The sequence below is a fragment of the Oxyura jamaicensis genome, chromosome 4 (genome assembly GCF_011077185.1).
Source record: "Oxyura jamaicensis isolate SHBP4307 breed ruddy duck chromosome 4, BPBGC_Ojam_1.0, whole genome shotgun sequence".
In the NCBI taxonomy this organism is placed as follows: Eukaryota; Metazoa; Chordata; class Aves; order Anseriformes; family Anatidae; genus Oxyura; species Oxyura jamaicensis.
Window position 1 is genome coordinate 62,733,124 of NC_048896.1, and position 19,114 is coordinate 62,752,237.

The window sequence follows — 19,114 nt, forward strand, 5'->3', positions numbered from 1 at the left end:
CTGCAGCAGCACGCATCTTGCTTCCTGTGCTGAAACATTCACCAAGGTCCCCAAGGATCCGACAGCCTCCCTTCCTTCGTTACATACCCTGGCTAAGGGAGATCAAAATTCTGCCGAAGAAGAGATAGATATCTGCATGAGCAGATAATGACAGCAATTCACCCTTCTCACCCAAGAATTAAGCCCAGTATTAAAACTCTTGCAAAACAGAGGTACCATTGCAAGAGAAAAAAAGCCCACAAAATCCTTTTGAACTGGCATAGGTTTTCTTCCGTGGAAATGTCTTGGACTACACCAGAAAGTTCATCCATGTATGTCTGCATAAAACGCTTAATTCAAGCTAATCTAAATATACATGGTGCTCAAAATATTTTATGTGAGGTTTGTAGCCATAAGTGAAATCTCTTGTTAGGCCAACTGATATCCGAATACAGAGAAGCTCTGAATCACAAGCAGCTCCATTAAACTACTGCAAAATTTTTTTAGGCATGAAAAATCACTCTTGAATGTAGAAGTCACCAAAAATATTTTCCCTACTATTGCTCATCAATTCTACGTCTAGAGCAAAATAAATAAATAAATCAAGAATAAAAGGGAAGTTTTACTATTATTACTGACTCAGAGTATTTTGTTTCTGTATCACTTTCAAAGAATGTTCAGAACATCTTGTTCCAGAATATCTCCCTTCTACTAGAAACTGCTCTTCCTGCATCATACACGGGATGAAAACAGTATGTGCTGGTTTTGTTTTCTTACAAAAATAAAGGAAACTATCCTCAAGTATTTTCAGCATCGCATGAATGGGATGCAAAGTAGCTAAGTGCTACAAACACAGGACACAACTTGAGGTTGAAATAATATTTCAATTAAATCATGACATCTTAGAGAAATTTTCTTATTAATAGGCATTTGTAACAAGTCAAAACAAGTTTAAAATTAAACATAACTCTATAAAGGCTGACTCAAAACTACTCACCATGCAAAAGCAACACAGTAGTGTTTGCAGGGATGACGCTGTCTGCACTAGGCTCAGGGGAATACCCTTACATGTGATATTCCCATGTGCTTTTCTCAAAAGTGCAGAAGATTAATCATCACATACTTATCAATTAAGAAGCAGACATAAATGAAGATTGAATCAATTATTACTAATTTTGTAAGCATTTAAAACTTACAAAGCATGTGCTCCTCAAACATTTCTTGGTTTGAAAATCTAAAACAGTCACAAAAAAATATACCCAACATATTCTTAGTACCTGGAAGTAAAGAATATGGATTGCCCTGTGCCTTTATACAACATGTAGAGTTCATGCATTAAATATTACCATACAGTCACAATACATCTATGCAAAAAGGACACTTACTTATTGTACTACATTATTGAACTATTATTCCATATAAAATATTAATTGATTTAATAAAATTTTACACATTCAAGGGCATCATTATAAACCCAGACTGAAAGACTGCCCATTAAGTGAAGTTCATAATACAAACACTTTCTGGTGTCAGTCTTTTTTTTTTTTTTTTTCCCCCTGGGGAAGAAAATGTGCAACTATTGCACTGGTGTAGCCTGTGTGGCCTGGATGAAGCATGATGAGCATTATACCAACACCAATGTGATTCTCCACTCCTTTTAAACATCAATGTAAACCCCTTCTCCAGATTGGTGAAATTTTGCTGTTATTCTATAAGTGAACTCTTTCTACAAAGTTATCAGAACTTTTTTTCCTTTATATCTTAGCAAAAATAGTATAAAAATATCTTAAATACCCATTTATGGTTTCTCGCTAATACAATTTCTATAATCACACAGCTTGCTACTCTGAGAGGCACTGTCTCATGCAGCATAGACCTTTTTACATTTAGGGTCAGGACTAAGCTTTATTAATCTACCATCCTAACACTGCCATACGAACACAAGAGTGCTGTTTGCTCGTTTCCTTTCTTCCAGCCCTGTACCATGGGAGTTCCTTAACGCTCTGCAGTGACACATATGTATAATATTCTTCCCTCAGCCTTCATAATGTCTAAAAATCCTCCCTGTGGTGGCTACCACAGCTCGTTACCCACAGAGCTTTCAGATGTTGCTGATAAACACAAGAAAGGAAAGAAGGTGGAGTTGACAGAGTGGTTTCCACAACATGCTATCTGTTCATCCTTTCTGGCTGCAAGTATCACTGGTGCCTCGGTTCAGTGACACTGCAGGACCTAGCTCATCTCTGTGTAAGCCCATCTCTCCTCTGACTGGGCCACCTATTCTGTGATACGCTCCCTCTCCATCTCCTGGCTTTTAGTTAAAACAAAGTATTCATAGAAAAGTGGGTATATCAACAGGTCTTTTCAGAAGCAACAGCTCCCCTCACCAACCCCACCAAATTCGGATGCACAGAAGTCAAGCTTTTACCATCAGATGAAAATAAAAACTTTCAGTCACATCTTTAAGAGATCTGAGTTTGCATCAGTGATGGAAATACATTAGACATATACCTAGAAAATTCTAACAAAAGTGAACGTTTATCAGGACACTGTCAGCTGGGTGGCTTCCTTCAGTTCAGAAGGAAAGAGGCTGAGTTCAGGAGCCAAAATACAATTTTATTTTTCCTCAAGACTTCATGTGTAAATGAATCTTACTTCAAAAGCATCCATTTGTACCTATTTTATGCGTGAATGCTCCAAGACCAGCAGAAAAAACACTATTCTAGAAATATCTTAAAATGGAACATGGAAAATATTTATGAAACTTTTAAGAAACACTATTAAAGATCGGGAAAAATAAATTTCATTAGCTTGTTATCAAATTATGAATGTTGTGAAGGTGAAAAGCTGTAGAATAAAGAACCTTACCAATGCTACAAAACATATCTTAAAGGCAATCGCTCCAGAGCAGTCCATCTGCTGCACCTAGCTGTGAGAAGACCCAGCAGTGACAGACTACTGTTTTCAAGTGGATTTTCTAGAGGGCTGCTGGGTTGATTTTGTGTTTGGAGGCCTTCCGCTGTGTTACAACCCTTTCATTTTTACAAACTTGTGCTCCAGCAGAGCTGCTGTGAGACCTAAGGAGAAACTGCGCTGCCTGCAGTTGGAACCCCTACTGCTGGCAGCAGGCGAGTGGCACCACGGAGATACTTAATCTTTTGAAAGGAAGTAACTAATGAAACCGACAGTCCAGCAAACCCTTGCATAAACAAACACAACAGAAGCAAAACCCACAAAAGCAGTTTGACAGAAATGTTGTTGCACAAGTTCAATGAGCTTGATTTAGGAAAAATTTATTCTAGGAAATGGATACTTAGGGATATCACAGAACATTTTGTTTCTGTTAAAATTTTGTAGGAGGGGAAAAAAAAAAGGCAGGGACATGAACCTTTCCTTTGCCTTGTCACCATTTCCCAACATCTACCCTTAATCATTAATTTATTAGACAACAGTTTGGAGAGCAAACAAAGTGAACTGAATTATTCCAGAAATTGGTCTTCTCTGGAGAACAGCATATACCACCCTGCATCTATTTGTACCTTGTCTATCATGTCCGGTCTGTTTGTAGCTGCCAAAATTGTCACGTCCTTCAGCTGCTCTATCCCATCCATTTCCGTTAACAACTGAGCCAAGACACGGTCTGCTACATTTCCAGCACCTGAAGAGCTGATTGAAAAACAATTAGTATTAGCATTAGTTTGCCCTTCCCAGAAATTTGGAGAAAAGGAAGAATACATTTTTCTTTTCAATTTTCAGAAGTGTTTCAACAGAAACTTAATTTCTCTTTATTTTAATTCTGATGTTTATTTTCACCTTTAACAGCTGAAGGTAAAATAATCAGTCATATGAAGTGAGAAAATGCAAATTAGAGAATTAGTCCTTTCTCAATAACAAGTCATCGTTCAAAAGCAACTGAAGTTTGTTACTTTCTACCCTGCTGTATAGGCTGTAAAGATTTAACACAATATGTATGTCTGGAATAAACATTTTTATAACAACTGAATCCATGCAGATTTTTTACTAGTCAAACAAACTTTACTTTTCAGCACCATCCAAGTCAGTGCTTACACCAACCCACGAAGTATAAAAATTAGGTAGTTATGTTTTTTGCAGAGTCGCTCTCCGTTTTTGTATTCTCCCCATCAAATGAGTAAAAACTGAGTGTTGACCAACTCCTTCATAATAGCATTGTCAGTCCTTTAGGTCAGTTGATTTTCCAGATACCGAAAAAAAGACTGAGAAACAGAAAGTTCCAGTTTTGAAATTGCCAATATGTGAAAAACCTAAACAGGCCAGGCATAAACTATTTTAAGCTTTATTTATGTATTTTATAGTCTGGAATTAACTCTGGTAATGTCAATGTTCACAGAAAATTGCTTGAATTGCTTAAATATATGTAGCAAAACACATTACAGAAATAAACCCACTTTCATTAAATCTTCTAACATCTTAAAAAGAATAAGTGATGTACCACCTTCTTCCTAGACATTTATCATGTATGCATGCACGTATATATGCACATGTGCGTACATATATTCACATGAATAATGAAGGATGCAGAAGACGTTGCATAAATCACACCAAGAGACCAAGGACCTATGTTGCAATAAGTAATAAATCTTATGAACAGCTGTGTTCTTTACACTATCACATCTTCCTCAATCTCCATAAAGAGGCTTTATTTCTGAAATACTATAAAAATAGGTGACTGCACGTCGTCTCATGTTTTACTTCTGAAAAGGTGCCGTGCCTAGGAGACACTGGGACTGCACACGGATAACTGTATATGCTCAGATAGAGATGCACTACACCGACGATGTATGGGTGTTCCTTTCAGCGCCAAGCTCTAGGTACATACAGATGAAACTGTGTGTTTCAGGATGTATTTATGGAAGAAGTGTATTACAGCCTGCATTAGCTATAGGAATAATGTAAACAGGAGTCAGTTCTCCCCTAGTCAGAGAGGTGGTGGAGGAGGGAAGGACAAACAAAAAAAAGAGGAAGTGAGAGAAACAAAGCAAGAAAAACTGAGAAAAGCTGCCCCACCACCAGGACCATGCTCAGAAGGAGAAGGATGTGTGCCTGCTGTGGTGCCAGGCTGTGGGCCAGCATCCCCAAAGCTCCTCCTGGTGTCCGGGGGCTGGAAGTGAAGCCCCCATGAGCCCGACTTTTGCCCACCATGGGTCGGGCTCCTGGCACTGCTCAGACATCAGCTGCCTCCACACACACCTGTGCCATCTGGGGTGAAAAGCCCACAGCCACACTTCTGCCTCTGGGACGGGGCTGCTGGCGCCACTTCCCTCTCTGCACGCTGGGTAACTTCACTTTTTCCACCCTCAAAGGGAAGTTTTTTGGTACAATTTAACAAAATAAGTCCCCTGATTTCTGAAAAGCAATATTCATTCTGAAATAGGAGCGTTCAGAGCTTTCCCAGTGGATGTGGCACCAGAGGCACCCACTTAGCCACGGAGCTGCTGCAGTTTCCCAAACACCTCGGAGGCAAAGCAATAGATTTTCTCCTAATAATCTCTCCAGCTTTCCCATTCTACAACTGGTTCTGTAATTTTCCAGAGTAAAACAGTTAACTTATCAGACCTAGCCTGGAAAATATCTTTGAGGGGCTATAATAAATGTTGGCTAACAGAATATTTAGGTTGCTAAGAAATATTAGAGAAGGGACTTGGGTTAGCTCGTTGTCAGCTTTCTGGTTTGCTGCAGCCAGGTTAGAAGCTCCCAAGTGGGATCAGAGCATTTCTAACATACCCCCGGGTCACAGCCCCATTGACTTGCAGGGGGCTGCATGTGATAAAACACTTCAGGTGTTGTGCAAGGATAGTAAATGCTTTTCGAAGTACACAGAACTTAAAGGAAATTAAAATCAACTTTGTAACATAAGCTAGTCTCAGGAGGGATTCAGGCCTCCCATCCTGCACAAGTTTCACATTCACTCAACTTTATACCCTGTGGATCACACACAAGAAAAAAGCTAAGCAAAGGGAAAAAACTATTAAGGCTGGGACCAAAATGTTAAAATTACATGAGATGATCTGAAGCTAGAAGGCTTGGGGGGGATGCTAAACTTTTTTTTTTTTTTTTTTTTTTTTAAAGGAAACAAAGGAGAAATGCTTGTTTATAAAGAGAGGTGGCTAGAACGGATATTACATCTTTCCCCAATATAAACGTTTCTCTTACAAGTATCGGAATAAAAGGAAAAAAAAAATTATTCTAAATAAAACCCTTGCTGTTACAGGGGAACATACATTGCAAAGGCTTTCACACAATTAGGGTATAATCAGGACATTGCAGTTAAGCAATCATTGATGGCATAATACCCAATAAACAATTAAGGGGAGATACCAGCACAATACTAGGGGCTTTTACAAGGGTAATACTAGCAGCTTTTACTAGGGGCTGTTAAAAGGAGTAAGAAGATTTTAAAACCACACAGGCCAAAAATACCAATAATAACAGCAGTACCAAATGAAGCCACGTCTTGATCTGTGACCAGAAGTTTTCAATTTTAGTGCTTTTATTTACATACTTCACTAAGCCGTCATACGATGCACCATATTTAGCACAGAGTCTAGAGCAAATTAGCTTTTGGCTTACGAGGATACCCTGTGAAATCAGGGGCAGGAACACATTTACTGAGCCAGATCTCTTTACCAGCCGCTCAGAGCTGGAGCAGTGCAGCACCGCGCGCCGAGAGCTCTCGCGCTGCTTAAGCCGTTAATCTGAAGGGTGACACGCAAGTATGCGTTTTTCCATTTTCCCAAGATTTCCCAGCAAGGGTTTTGAATTAACACAGGCAATGTTCATTAAGGCTGCCTGGACTTTTGACGCAAACACCAGTCAGAGCCACAAATGATGATTAACCCTCCAGTCCCAGGCGGGCGCTGCCAAAACCAACTTCCAGCCAAGTGGTGTCTTTGCCCCCCTCTCTCTACCTGACCTCTGTGCCTCGATGTCATCATCACAACCGCATGGAAATAGCTCGCAAAAGGCACGTACGGGTACAAACTAATTTCCTGTCAACACGCCGCCTGCAAATCCCAGCGGTCAGGGCCATGTGTGCACAGGCGTGTGCATGCAAGAGCTGTGCCCCGACCAGAAATACCTTGAGCTTCAAAATGAAAACGTGTGAGGAAAGAGAAGCCTGGCTGCTTCGCGCGGGCCTGAGAATTTGAAGTAATCTTGTAACAAAATCCATCAGTCTGTGGGCTACATGCTCTTTTAATCTTTTTGCCAACTCCTAAATCCTCGATGAAGTAGTTTTAAAGGCAAAAAAAAAAAAAAAAATATTCATTTGTACTAGTTTACCACATCAGCCAGAGCCAGATATCCTCCCCTATGCAAGGTTCCAGCTAACGCTGCAAGGGCCCCAGGAGCCCCAGGCCGAGCACACCCACGCTCCTGCATGTGCTGCCCTCGACCAGCGGAGAAACTTCCCGAACTGCCGAGCCCGCCAGCCAAGGCTGCCCGCAGATTAAGACAGGCTCTTCATGGGGAATAGGGAAAACGAAATCTCTCCTCAGTATTTTATTTTAGTTGAAGGCGCTTCCAGTGTGCATTCTGGCAGAAGAAAACACACCTGCTACAGCATACCAAAGCATCACCATTAACCTGAATTAATTTTGGCCTTGTCTGCTGGAACTGAGAGACATGGACCCCAGCTCCAAATTGCATCAAGCTGATGAGGGCTATCCATAGCACCCTTTCTTCTCATCTCTGGCCTCATCCAACACCCATCTAACCACCCGGATTCAGACATCAACAGGCACTGTCCCTCCCATGTGAGCACCTTAAGCCACTCTTGTACTTCTTCCCATGAATATGAAAGCAACTGTGACCTGATTCTACCACAGCATCAAGGAATACATCAGCATATCCAGCTCTTCACCCCAAGTAGATTGCTTCCAGACACAATCATACGCATGCAATTGTCAGATCTCAGTGCTACCTTTCTTGCTACAGGTGGTTTGCTGACTGAAACAGCTTTCTTGTTTTGTATGTTTTTAGCTTTTCTTCTTTTCTCCCATTTATCTAACAGATTTCTTAATATTTGGAGATAGAAGTCCAAGAAAGCAGTGCTTACGATTTCACCTCATGATGAAATTCACTAAGCATCCCCATTGCAAGCCGATGCAAATGTACATTTACATCGGCTGAAAACCTAGAACACTTCCAAAGCCAAGACAATGAATGTTTTTTTTTCAGAACAGCAGATGTTATTTTCATTGGAAAATATATTTAAAACCAGACCTCCAATTAAATCCTGTCAAGGAGAACCAGCGACTCTCCATCTGCTATTGACTTCAGTGATGCTGAAGCCCATCTGAACACCTTCGGTACAGAATCAGGACCTTAATTCGGTTACGTTGTTAAACTGTAGGCGTGAAAATGCAGGAACTATTCACACAGCAACCTTCTGAGCGCTTTTAAATTCACAGCAACTGTGAAGCTGGGAAACCAGAAGGAAGTGTGGGAGGCCCCGTCCCCAGGAGCCCAGCGCTGCCCAGATGACCCCACCTCAGGCAGACCTGAGGGGCCGAAGGGGCAGGCCTCAGGAGATGCAGCCGGGATAAATTACTGCAGGGGGATTAATCTCCACACAGCTGAAATCTGTAACACAGGCTTTGTGAGAAGGGAGTGCAGCCCACCCTCTGTTCCAAAACGTCCTATCAGGCAAGATTTACACACAGATAAAAGCTGTCTTTCTTATTTTTCTCTCTAACAAAAGAATTGCAATAACAATCAAAATTTACAGGTTTTAAAAGTACTCTTGGACATGATATCATCTCAAATAATTCCTTCCCTGGAATCTCTGGAAATAATTTCATATCAAAACAAATGCAAAACTCATTGACACGACAGAATGGCTGGTATCAAAAAACGAGCACGGGTTGAAGCAGAGCTTTCTGGCAGGGCTCTCGGCCTCCCCACAGACGAGGGAGCCAGGAGGGTCCTGACCAACCGAAGCCCCTTGCCATCATGCTACCACACCAGCCTCGCCTCACCCATACTGTCTGCGGGGTTTTATTGAGTCTAATATTTCTCTCAGGGCTTTGCAGGGGTAAACTGTCAGCAAGGAGCACCTGCCAAGGCGGTCCTCTCAGTCCAACTGCCACGGCCGTAATTAACTGTCACGCTGTTTTATTTCCTTCCCTCACAAAACCCGGTGAAATACAGCTTTGGCAGTTCAAGGTTTTCCAGTGTTAGAAAATAAAATATCTACTCCAATAGCAATACCAGAAAAAGAACGATAATGGCAGCATCTTGCCTGACAGCAAATTTCAGTCAAAAATTATCAGCGGGGCATTCTGTCCAGCTGAACGGACACTGCCGTGCCAGTTAGAAAATGCAGGCTCCTCCACACAAATATCCCTCACTGAAATAGTAATTCAGTCAGAATATTCTTATAAGGCCAGATGGGCTGTATTTTAGCTGTGAACTTTGTTTCCCCTGAATGCTACTGGGGCTTCAGAACTGACAATTTATGAAATACACTCGGTTTACAGAGATATGCATGTTTACATAAGCAGCCCCATATCACTATTTTTTCTTTGTAACAGCTTTCTGCCTCCCCTCAGAACACCTTTAACATCATATACTTATTTCTGCTTATCTATCATAGAATCATAGAATTATTAAGGTTGGAAAAGACCTTCAAGATTGTCTTGTCCAACCATCACCCTACTACCAATGTCACTAAACCATGTCCCTAAGCACCAGGTCCAACAAGCTGCAAAACCGTCCTCCAGAATTACTAATTGATTCTTCTACGCACATACACACACAGCAAATGAGGTATTTTATAAAACAAAAAGGCATAGCAAGCATACTTAGGCACGAGTAATCATTATGAAAACACTGGGCCAAATTCACATCTGGCACGTGTACAGTACAACTCCCGTGCATATTATTAATGCAGACTGCTACAGATACTCGAGGCTTGGATGTTATTAAAAATCTGGGAAAGAAACATAGCATGTAAATCTTGTGCATAGTATTATCAGTTAAATCACAGAATCACAGAATGGTTGAGGTTGGAAGGGACCTCTGGAGATCATCTGGTCCAGCTTCCCTGCCAGGCAGCATCACCTAGCTCATGTCTCACAGGATGGCATCCAGGCGGGTTTTGAGTATCTCCAGACAAGGAGACTCCACAACCTCTCTGTGCAACCTATTCCAGTACTCTGTCACCCTTACAGTAAATAAAAGTTTCCTCATATTCAGCCAGAAATTCCTGTGCTACAGTTTGTGCCCATTGCCTCTTGTCCTGTCGCTGGGCACCACTGAAAAGAGTTCAGCCCCATTCTCTTGACACTTGCCCTTCAAATATTTGTATACTTTGAAAAGGTCTCCTCTCAGTCTTCTCCAATATATTGGCTATTCATAAAATAAATAAAAAAAAACTATGAAGTGCTAAAGCAAAAACCCACTCCCCATAGCAGGGAATTTTCCTGCCTGTATCATCAGAAAAACTCTGGAAGAAGATAATTCTAAATCCTTCCCTCCATCAGCACCCTACAAGTAAATGTAGTCATATGTTACATGCACCTCTATCAGATTCTAACCACTATATTGTTCTACGTCTTCCCTTTTTGCTCAAGACCAAGATTCAAGTCCTACAGAAAGGACATCTTCAGAGGAATACTGGGGGAAGTCACTGAAATTCTGAGACTGGGAGGAACATTTAACTTTATGTTTTTTTTTTTTTTGTTTGTTTTTTTAAATGTTTTTTGAGGCCCCCAGCCTCAAAATGGTGTGCTTCATGTCATTTGGTCTTTAAATCATTAGAAAAACATTGAAATATATATATATATACATAATCTTATTCCTTGACTGACCTCCAATGTCTACACAAGCTTCCTGAAAAGAGAACATGAGCTTTGTGAAAACTGGAAATAGTGCTCAGCTGTCAGCAGGTGACTTTATAACAAGCGGCCAGACTGCTTTAGCTACATCCTAATTAATCTCCATGTTCATGCAAGCAGCTTCTTTTGCCCAAATTTCTTATTACTGCATCTTTCAGAAGCTTGTGAAGTAGGTCCAGAAAAAGGCAACACAATTAAAAGAGAAGAGGAGCCAGACTGCGATGGGTTTGGAAGCAACAGGCTCTCTTCCAGAGGGCTTTCCTTAAGCACATTACCAAATCCTTAAGTACTAGACGGCAATCCATGGCCCGTTCCCATCTGCCTGCAACCAGACACACGTCTATGAAAGATGGACAATGGGGCCTTGCCTTCATCTGGCACTGGCACCATCCTGCTGAAACAGGAAGATGCTGACATCGAGAGCTCTCTTATTCTTTTAACAGTCGTCACCTTAAAAAAAAAAAACATGCACCTGATGCACAGTGTATTTCCCATTTTCTTTCTTTCCGTTTCCCTCAGCATTTCTCCTCTGTGCATTCCTGGAAGTTATTCAAGTTGAAAACTGTAATCAATCATGTCTACCAGGGAAGCTAGAACAGTTTAAATTGGAAGCATTACAGACGTAGAAGTAAGTAACTAGACTGGATTTAATTTCATTATAACAGTATTTAAATATGAGAGGCTTACATTCACCTGGAATAAGTTTTATTTGTAAGTTTTAATGACAATTATGTTTTCCTTTGATTTCATTAAAAAAGGCATCTGATGATTATAGTCCTAACCCTGCCAGATGTTGTAGCCTGCTTGTTGGGCCCATTGCATGGGCAAGCTGAACTTTTCCATAGGCAACACCACACCAGGAAGCGAAGTGGCCACCACTTATGGCCACTTCTGATCCCTTTGGTCCTGGTATCTATTTCAACTGAGCCTCTGTCAGGAATCCAGACAAAAGGCTCAAATTCATGTCTTTAGTTGAAGCACCTTGCTGCAGGTCAGCCTTGCCACAGCCCTCCTGGGTGCTGCAGAACACATTTACCTACTTGTTGGACTTGATTAGTTCCTCTAAAACCTGTAAATATATCCATGCATTTGAATGATTTCAAGAAAAAGATTTGTAGATCCAGTCCTGCTTCCACTGATGCCAATGCAAGTCTTACTGACTTCAAATGGGCACAAAGGTTCAAATGTCAAAATTACAACAAAGGCTGGCAAAATTACAGATATATATATATATATATATTACACACAGAAATAAACAGATTTAAAACACATTGTGATAAAGGATTTTTTTTGCTGGACAAGAATCTTCATGAGTTTTCTTCAAAAATATAGGGGTGCAGATTTTTATCACATATACATATCATAGTATATGTAATAGTATCTGTTAATAGGTAATAGTATCTGTTAATAGGTAATAGTATCTGTTAAAACTGCTATTCCAAAACAAATTACAAACTTTACTGTGCAATTCAGTTATCTGAAAACTTTACTTCTTCACCGCTTGTTAGACCTAAAGTAGCTTTTTTTACAGCTGTTTCCCAAAAAAAAATATTGTCTGGGGATACCAAGTACCTTACAGAACTCAGATCACAATCACAAAACTTTCAGTGCCTCAACTCTCCATCATATCCAAACAAAGGTAATACTGCCAGCTGATCAGGGAACATCAGTTGATATTCCCTGACTCAGGGACAACCAATGCCAACATAAGTCAGAAGATCAAACTCCCTGCCTAGCATAGCCAGCTGCTAGCATCAGGTCCATCACAACTCAAGTACAGCACAAGAAAACTGCATTTCTTCCATCTACTCTTTGCTCATATCCTTTGGCCTTTGCATACATAATGTCAGGGTGACAATACCTCCTCCAGCTCTTCTGCTGGTGATTTATCATATGCACAAACAGTTTTCTGCTGAGAACCTCTAGCCTGCCTAATGCCATTTTGCTGTATCCCTGCGGAGTCCAGCCCACAGACTTCACCTCTCCCATGAGGGAGGCTGCCAATTACACAAGGAAATTTGCATAGATACAAAGGTGTGACTGTATGTTCAAGCGTACAGTGTAAATTTGTGCTATAATACTCCAGAAAGACATACATCTCAGTTTAAAAATCAGGAAATTTATCAAAGTCCCTGTTAGAAGCACAGTTGCCATAGTACAGAAGAGAAGCTGCCATTCTTTATAGCTTCACGTAGAAGCCTGTGTGCCTCAAAATTTCAGATTGCAAATGTTTTAACACCTGAAGTGAAAACAGTACCTCTTTCACATATTTTGAGCATTTTAATTTGTGGCTTCGGAATGTAGCCATGCCCCCACTGCACTGTACCCCATCATACAGGATAACAGACATCCCTGGAAGAGCATCACCATATTGTAGTTTCAGTGGGTTGGTACCAAAGCCCTCTCACTTTGTCATTTCTACCGTCACTCCAAAAAAGGTTAGTATTGTTCATCTACCAACTTGTTTTGGCCTTCACTAATCAAATGCAAGGTACTGATCTTTGTCCCTTGTCCTTTATTTTCCACCTTGGAAACCGTATTCAGCAGTATCACATCAGCCTACATTTCCCATCTCACATTACAAAGATTTGCAGTTAAAGAGGATTTTTTTTTTTCTTCTGAAAAACAAGAAAAGGAACAAATACATCCATTGCCCAAAAATCCTAAAAATCCTACTTGTATAAACAATGTCCCATTTCCAAAGCACATAGATTTCTTAAGTTCAGCAAACAGACCGTCTGTGCTGCATTTACACAGAGCCATGTTCATTCATCACTTTCAAGTCTAATTACCAAGCCATTTCCCTCTTGGCAACCTCTAATGGCCAGAAGAATTAGGTTTTACATGGTCAGGATAGCAAGGAATAACAAATACCCATAATTCTTCGCAGCTGTGCAATTTGTTAAGAGTCTCGAGCTCTGAGCAAGGAAGGGATTACTGAGAGGCAAACATTCCTCTCCGTGTGCTGCTGTATCTGGACCAGCCCTGCGGGTCTCCCTTCAGCACAGTCTCTCCTCCAGAGTTGTAACATCAACTTGCAAAAGTAAGGGAAAAAAAAGCCGTCACCAGCTCATGGAACCTCTCACTAATTACAGCCACAGGAAAAATGTACAGGACAGTGGAAAAGATTTTGTGCATCATGTAGCTCACCTCTCCAAGTGCGAGACTGCTCCTCACCGCACGTTAATCTACGAAACATCAGTTTTGTTTGAAATATGTCAAGTGGTAGGTTGCCTACGCTTCTCCCATAGGACCAATTCACAGTGAAGGAGAATTCACCATCTGAACTCTTCCTAATTTTCAGAGGTTTTTCCTGTCTTAATGTAATCATTCTTCCTATTCTAAATTCATTGTGTACCTCTACTTTCTCCCCATTTTTTCATCAGTAGGTCTATCATTTCTTCTTTAGAATCTGTTATAATAAATGCCTTCCTTTTTCCTCACTGTTGGTCCATTCTCTTCAAGCTTCCTCTAATACCTCAATGTAAACCAGAGTGAAAAGTCTTCCAAGAGAGCTTGAGTATATTAGGTAGGGTGTTGGATGTTGTATTAAAATTAAGGAATTATGGCTTGGGACTGTAAAATAAATAAGATAAGTGGCAGATCTGAGTGTACCTACAGTGTTTGCAATGGCTTGTGCAGTGACAGAGACTCTGCCACATGATGCAAAAAAGACATCACATGTTATGGTGCAGACAAGAAGATTCCTCAGCTTTCTTGATCTACCTGCAGCTGGTTACAATAAATTACCCAGTCTATTAATTTGTATGCGCTGATATTAATTTGCATCTGCTGATGCGATGGGATTGTTTAGTGATCTCTGAAGAGAGTTGGGAGCAAAACGCTTATGTTTTAAACCCACAAGCTTTAGTCAAATCTAAACAAGTAATAATGGGTTAATGAATAATTGGCAAAGTGCTCTGAAGAGCACAAGCAATTACTCAATGTTATTTCACATCTGCATATCAGATCTGAACCGTGCATAAAACTACTCCCACAGCTTAACAGTTTATGCCTTTCTGTATTTCTGGACACATCCTGTGAGGATCAGGAGAGGGTACCTACCCAGGAAGTTCTGGGATGTAGTGTATTTTCTGCACAAGACCCGCAGCCCTCAGAATCTTAAGTATAATTTAAACTAAGAGGTAGAACTTTTCCAAAGTTGTATCACAGAGAGTTTTTCACTGCCAAGATGGAGAAAACCAATTCAACCAACAGAAGGAACAGGGAGACAATATAAACAGGTGTTTCCTTGAAAACTTCAGTATGGCTAGTAATAGTACAGGAAATGGATCTCCAGAGGCCACAAATCGTTAGCATCTCTAATGCATTTGCAAATTCCTACTGTGCAAAGTCAGCCTGTAAAAAAAGGCCATTTCTAATAAGTGCCTTGTCTGGTTTCCTACACCATTTAATTTCAGATGAATTTTATGAGAACTCTGCTACATATTTTACCTCCCATCTGGTTCAGATTTGACAATGAAATATTTGTGTGTCCCACCCTGTTCTTTTTAAAGCTCCAAAACCAGATGTCTCTAGTGCAACATGACTGCAGCAGGTCATACCACATTCTTCAGCAAGCTGTGCCAGGCCTACTACCCCCCACAGACAGTTCCAGGTAAGGTAAAATTGGGTTATTTACCCTCTAAAAGAACAAAACAAATAAACAAGCTCAATGCCTTTAGGGCATGGGGTGAAAAGGCTGATTAAAACATACTATGTCTTATTCTTCCAGAAGGTTTTATCTTGATGAAGCAGTGTTTCTGAAAACTAAACACATGAGCATTGCAGCAGAGGGATTTTTTTTTTTCCTATTGGCTTGATTCCAGCACACATTTTTGCAACTTCTCTATTGTGAAAAGCAGGCAGGTGTTTCAGCGAATACCACAGGGTGGCTAGCGTTTCTAGGAAGTTTACAAATGTCACAGTTGCATACACTGCATATGAGAAGGATGCTGATGGGGAAGTCTTGTATCAGCTTTTGCAGTTTCAACAGAGAATGTTTTCATTTTCTTAGTAGTTTCACAGGGCAGCTCTATGCTACACAAGACGACATCTTTTAAGTAAACAATTCTAGTTGCTGAAACATCAGAATGACTGACGTCTTTAACCCGTTTTTGCAGATACAAATGGCCCCTTCACAATACAAAGGGATCTGTACGGATGCCAAGGTAGCTTCTTTTCCAGAAACATGATGGAAAACTGATGCTCCTTTAAACTAGATAAATACTTTCTACATGCATATATGTCATAGTTCTTCATGCAAATCAAACAAAACAGAAAAAAATACGTAGTTGTTCACCAGAAATAGTATTTCATGAAAAAAGTGTCCCCCGAGAAAGACTACTTCCATAGCCTGTGAAATCTTAAATGCCACGGCAGCAAATAAAACCTGCTACAATACTCCCTCAGATAAAAGCTTAACATCTCTCATAATCAGCAAAAAGCAGGAAATTGTAAGAAGATCATTAGCTGCTTGCACAAGAATCCCTTTTTAAGGTAACACATAAAACGACATAAGCGCTCCTAATTTTTTTCATTAAGCTTTTCCCTGTCCAGCAAAATGCTTGAATATAAGTTTAAATTTAAGCATATGAGTAGTCTCTTTGGAAATTCCAGAGTTATATAGCATATGATCATTTGCTTTGCTTGATGGAGGCACTATATTAGGACAGTGCAACAACCCTGGGAAAAGAAAGGAGTTAGTTACTGGAAATAAACGCAAGTTAAAACCACAGAAAAGAGCCAAAGGGCATGAGAACCAGTAGAATCCTTCCAGCTAATGACATGAGAAAGGACGAACTCCACCAACTTACCTGTTTATGCCAAGTGAAATATGCATATACTTAAGTCACAAACGCTACTCTTCTGCATGTGGAATGAATTTATTTAATAAAATAATTCTAGAAAGACAATATACATGTGATTGCACAATGTACAAGTAAATTATCAGAGAATAATGTCTGTGATTTTTGTAGCAGGATTACTTACCTTCCCCTTTCAACTGCCAACGCATCTATTTCATCAAAGAAAAGAATTGAAGGAGACACTGCTCTGGCTTTCTTAAAGATCTAGAAAAACAACAATGAAGCACTCAGTTTTAAAGCACTGATTTTTTTTATTTTTTTTATATACTGCTATAACCCCCTGCACACCTCAAAAGCTACAGAACAACAAAGAACAGACATAAGCCTTGTGGTCATTTTTAAAAAAACAGACCTTTTATTAGTTATTCCTGATCCTGCATAACACAGGCTTATAGTGAAAATTGCTACAGGATCCCTAATTTGATGTGCATCACTAGGCCAGTACAGGATGAAGTTAAACACCACAGAGATCCCTTCTGGTTCTGTTTGGACATTTAAAAAACTTAAAGATTTTTTGGAAAATTTAAAGATAACCTTATAAGCACAGAAAAATTTGAATGCCAAGAAAAGTGAACATCATGTATAGCTTGCACTTTCTCACCTCTCTCACTGCTCGTTCAGACTCACCAACATATTTATTCATCAGCTCAGGTCCCTGTAAAATAAGAAAAAAATGTTTTAAATACTAATTATATTTATATCCTAAATGACTGACAAAATCTGCTAGTGTTACATTACTGATAAGCTTACAATGAATTTTGACAATTTGCCTGTTGCAAAAGTCTTACTTGTGCATTTTTCAGCTTGCCTTCTACCTATACAAAGTTTTCTTCCATTTATTGCACTGTGCATGCAGGTAACTATGCTTGTAGGTTAATCCTCTTACTACAATATTTACCTAGTACTTTAATAAGAAACAGCATTAACCAAAAAAATAAACACTTGGGGGTTATCAGGAGTTGTTGGATCAACAACAGCAACAAGGGGGCTACAAGTCAGCCAAAAAGATGATTTACAGAAAAGCATTTACTTGTACACTCAACATGCATCCTACCTAGCCAAGCACTGAAGCAGTAACTTAAAACCACGTTTAATAGCACTTTTTTGAATCAGACAGCCTGCAGGTCCAGAGAGGAGCAGCTGCCATAGCAGCACACCTGAAACCCATCCATGAGGCACGCTATCCCCAGCAAGGAAGCTGTTCAGTGTCTTCACTGATTTGCATTCCTTCTCCTCTCTGCCAAGCACAATTATTAGTGCCAGCTGCTGCGGTGCCTGTTTATACTCACAGCCCTGTCCACCAGGAAAAGACTGGAGACCACAGGGTCAGTGCTGAAGTCTTGAGCAAGTACTTACAATTACAAAAAGCAAAACAATGGAGAATTCTCAGAGCATTTTCTGTTTTGCTGTATCCCGTAGGACAGGCTGCTAAAATAACGCTTCTTAATGAGGCTAAGATTCTCATGGGATTGGTAATGACTCACTGACTTCAGCCTGGTTTGCATCAACGTTGACCTACAGCCATGACCAGCGATGATTATCCACTGCCCTGAACAAAACGAGCCAGTGGCTTCGGTCTGTTTTCCAGGGAACAGGTGCCCTCATAATTTCACCAGCAGAAACAACGTCCTTCACAGCTGGAACACTGCACAACCTTCCTGTGCTTCAGTGCTATGAGCACTTCGGGCAGTGCTCTGCTCTGAGCAGCAAGGCAGCTTCAAACAGCAGTTATGCTGGAACCAGGAATGTGTGGCAGACATACACCAGCAGTGACAGAGCTTCTGGCACAACCCCTCGTCCAGCAGGACCACCTGGTCTTTGTATCCGGATGGGCAGAACACACATTCTTTACTCTGAAAATGCAGCATGCTGTTTTTTTGCTGTCTCCCCTCTCCACTCTCATTTTCAACTTTGCAGTAAGTTAGTGCACTGACTTTATCCTGACACTGGCACCACTGGAAAGCACCTCTGCAAATGTTTGAGAATGGATATATACTGTAATAAGAAAAGCATAAGTTATGTGGTATCAGCAAAGCATACTGGCTATGCCACATTATTATTTTTTATTTTATTTTATTTTTTAGTGTTGTCCATTACCCATAGGGCCAGGTGAGATACAGCATCAGCCAGCTGTAGCTTACCATACAGGTAAAGCCACCTGTGTAAGGGCTGAAGAAGAATACCGTATGCCTTGCCAGTAGGAAGCAGAAATGATACAAGTGCTGCTACCTTCCACATCCATCCTTAAAACAACTAAAGTTAAAATGGCACCTGTAGGCTTTCAACAACTTCAGAGTCTGTTGGATGCCTGCATAGGAACAGAACTGTTCAGACACATAACTCAGGAAAGACAAAGAAAAGGAAAAAAGAAGGTGAGAAGGTGAGAGAGAG

General features: G+C 40.4%; 1 protein-coding gene across 2 annotated transcripts in view; it reads right to left on the bottom strand.

The window, feature by feature from the left end:
* The window catches only part of SPATA5 (spermatogenesis associated 5), a 190,593-nt gene that overhangs the window by 130,781 nt on the left and 40,698 nt on the right, over positions 1 to 19,114 (bottom strand). For both annotated transcript variants that reach the window (XR_004750775.1, XM_035326060.1), the window contains exons 12-14: positions 17,325 to 17,378; positions 16,848 to 16,927; positions 3,519 to 3,645 (exon numbers count right to left, since the gene is read on the bottom strand). Coding sequence is in view for 1 of the 2 variants with exons in the window: in XM_035326060.1 (XP_035181951.1) it covers positions 3,519 to 3,645; positions 16,848 to 16,927; positions 17,325 to 17,378 (261 nt within the window). In the remaining variant the exon portion in view is untranslated. The remainder of the gene's footprint in view (positions 1 to 3,518; positions 3,646 to 16,847; positions 16,928 to 17,324; positions 17,379 to 19,114) is intronic.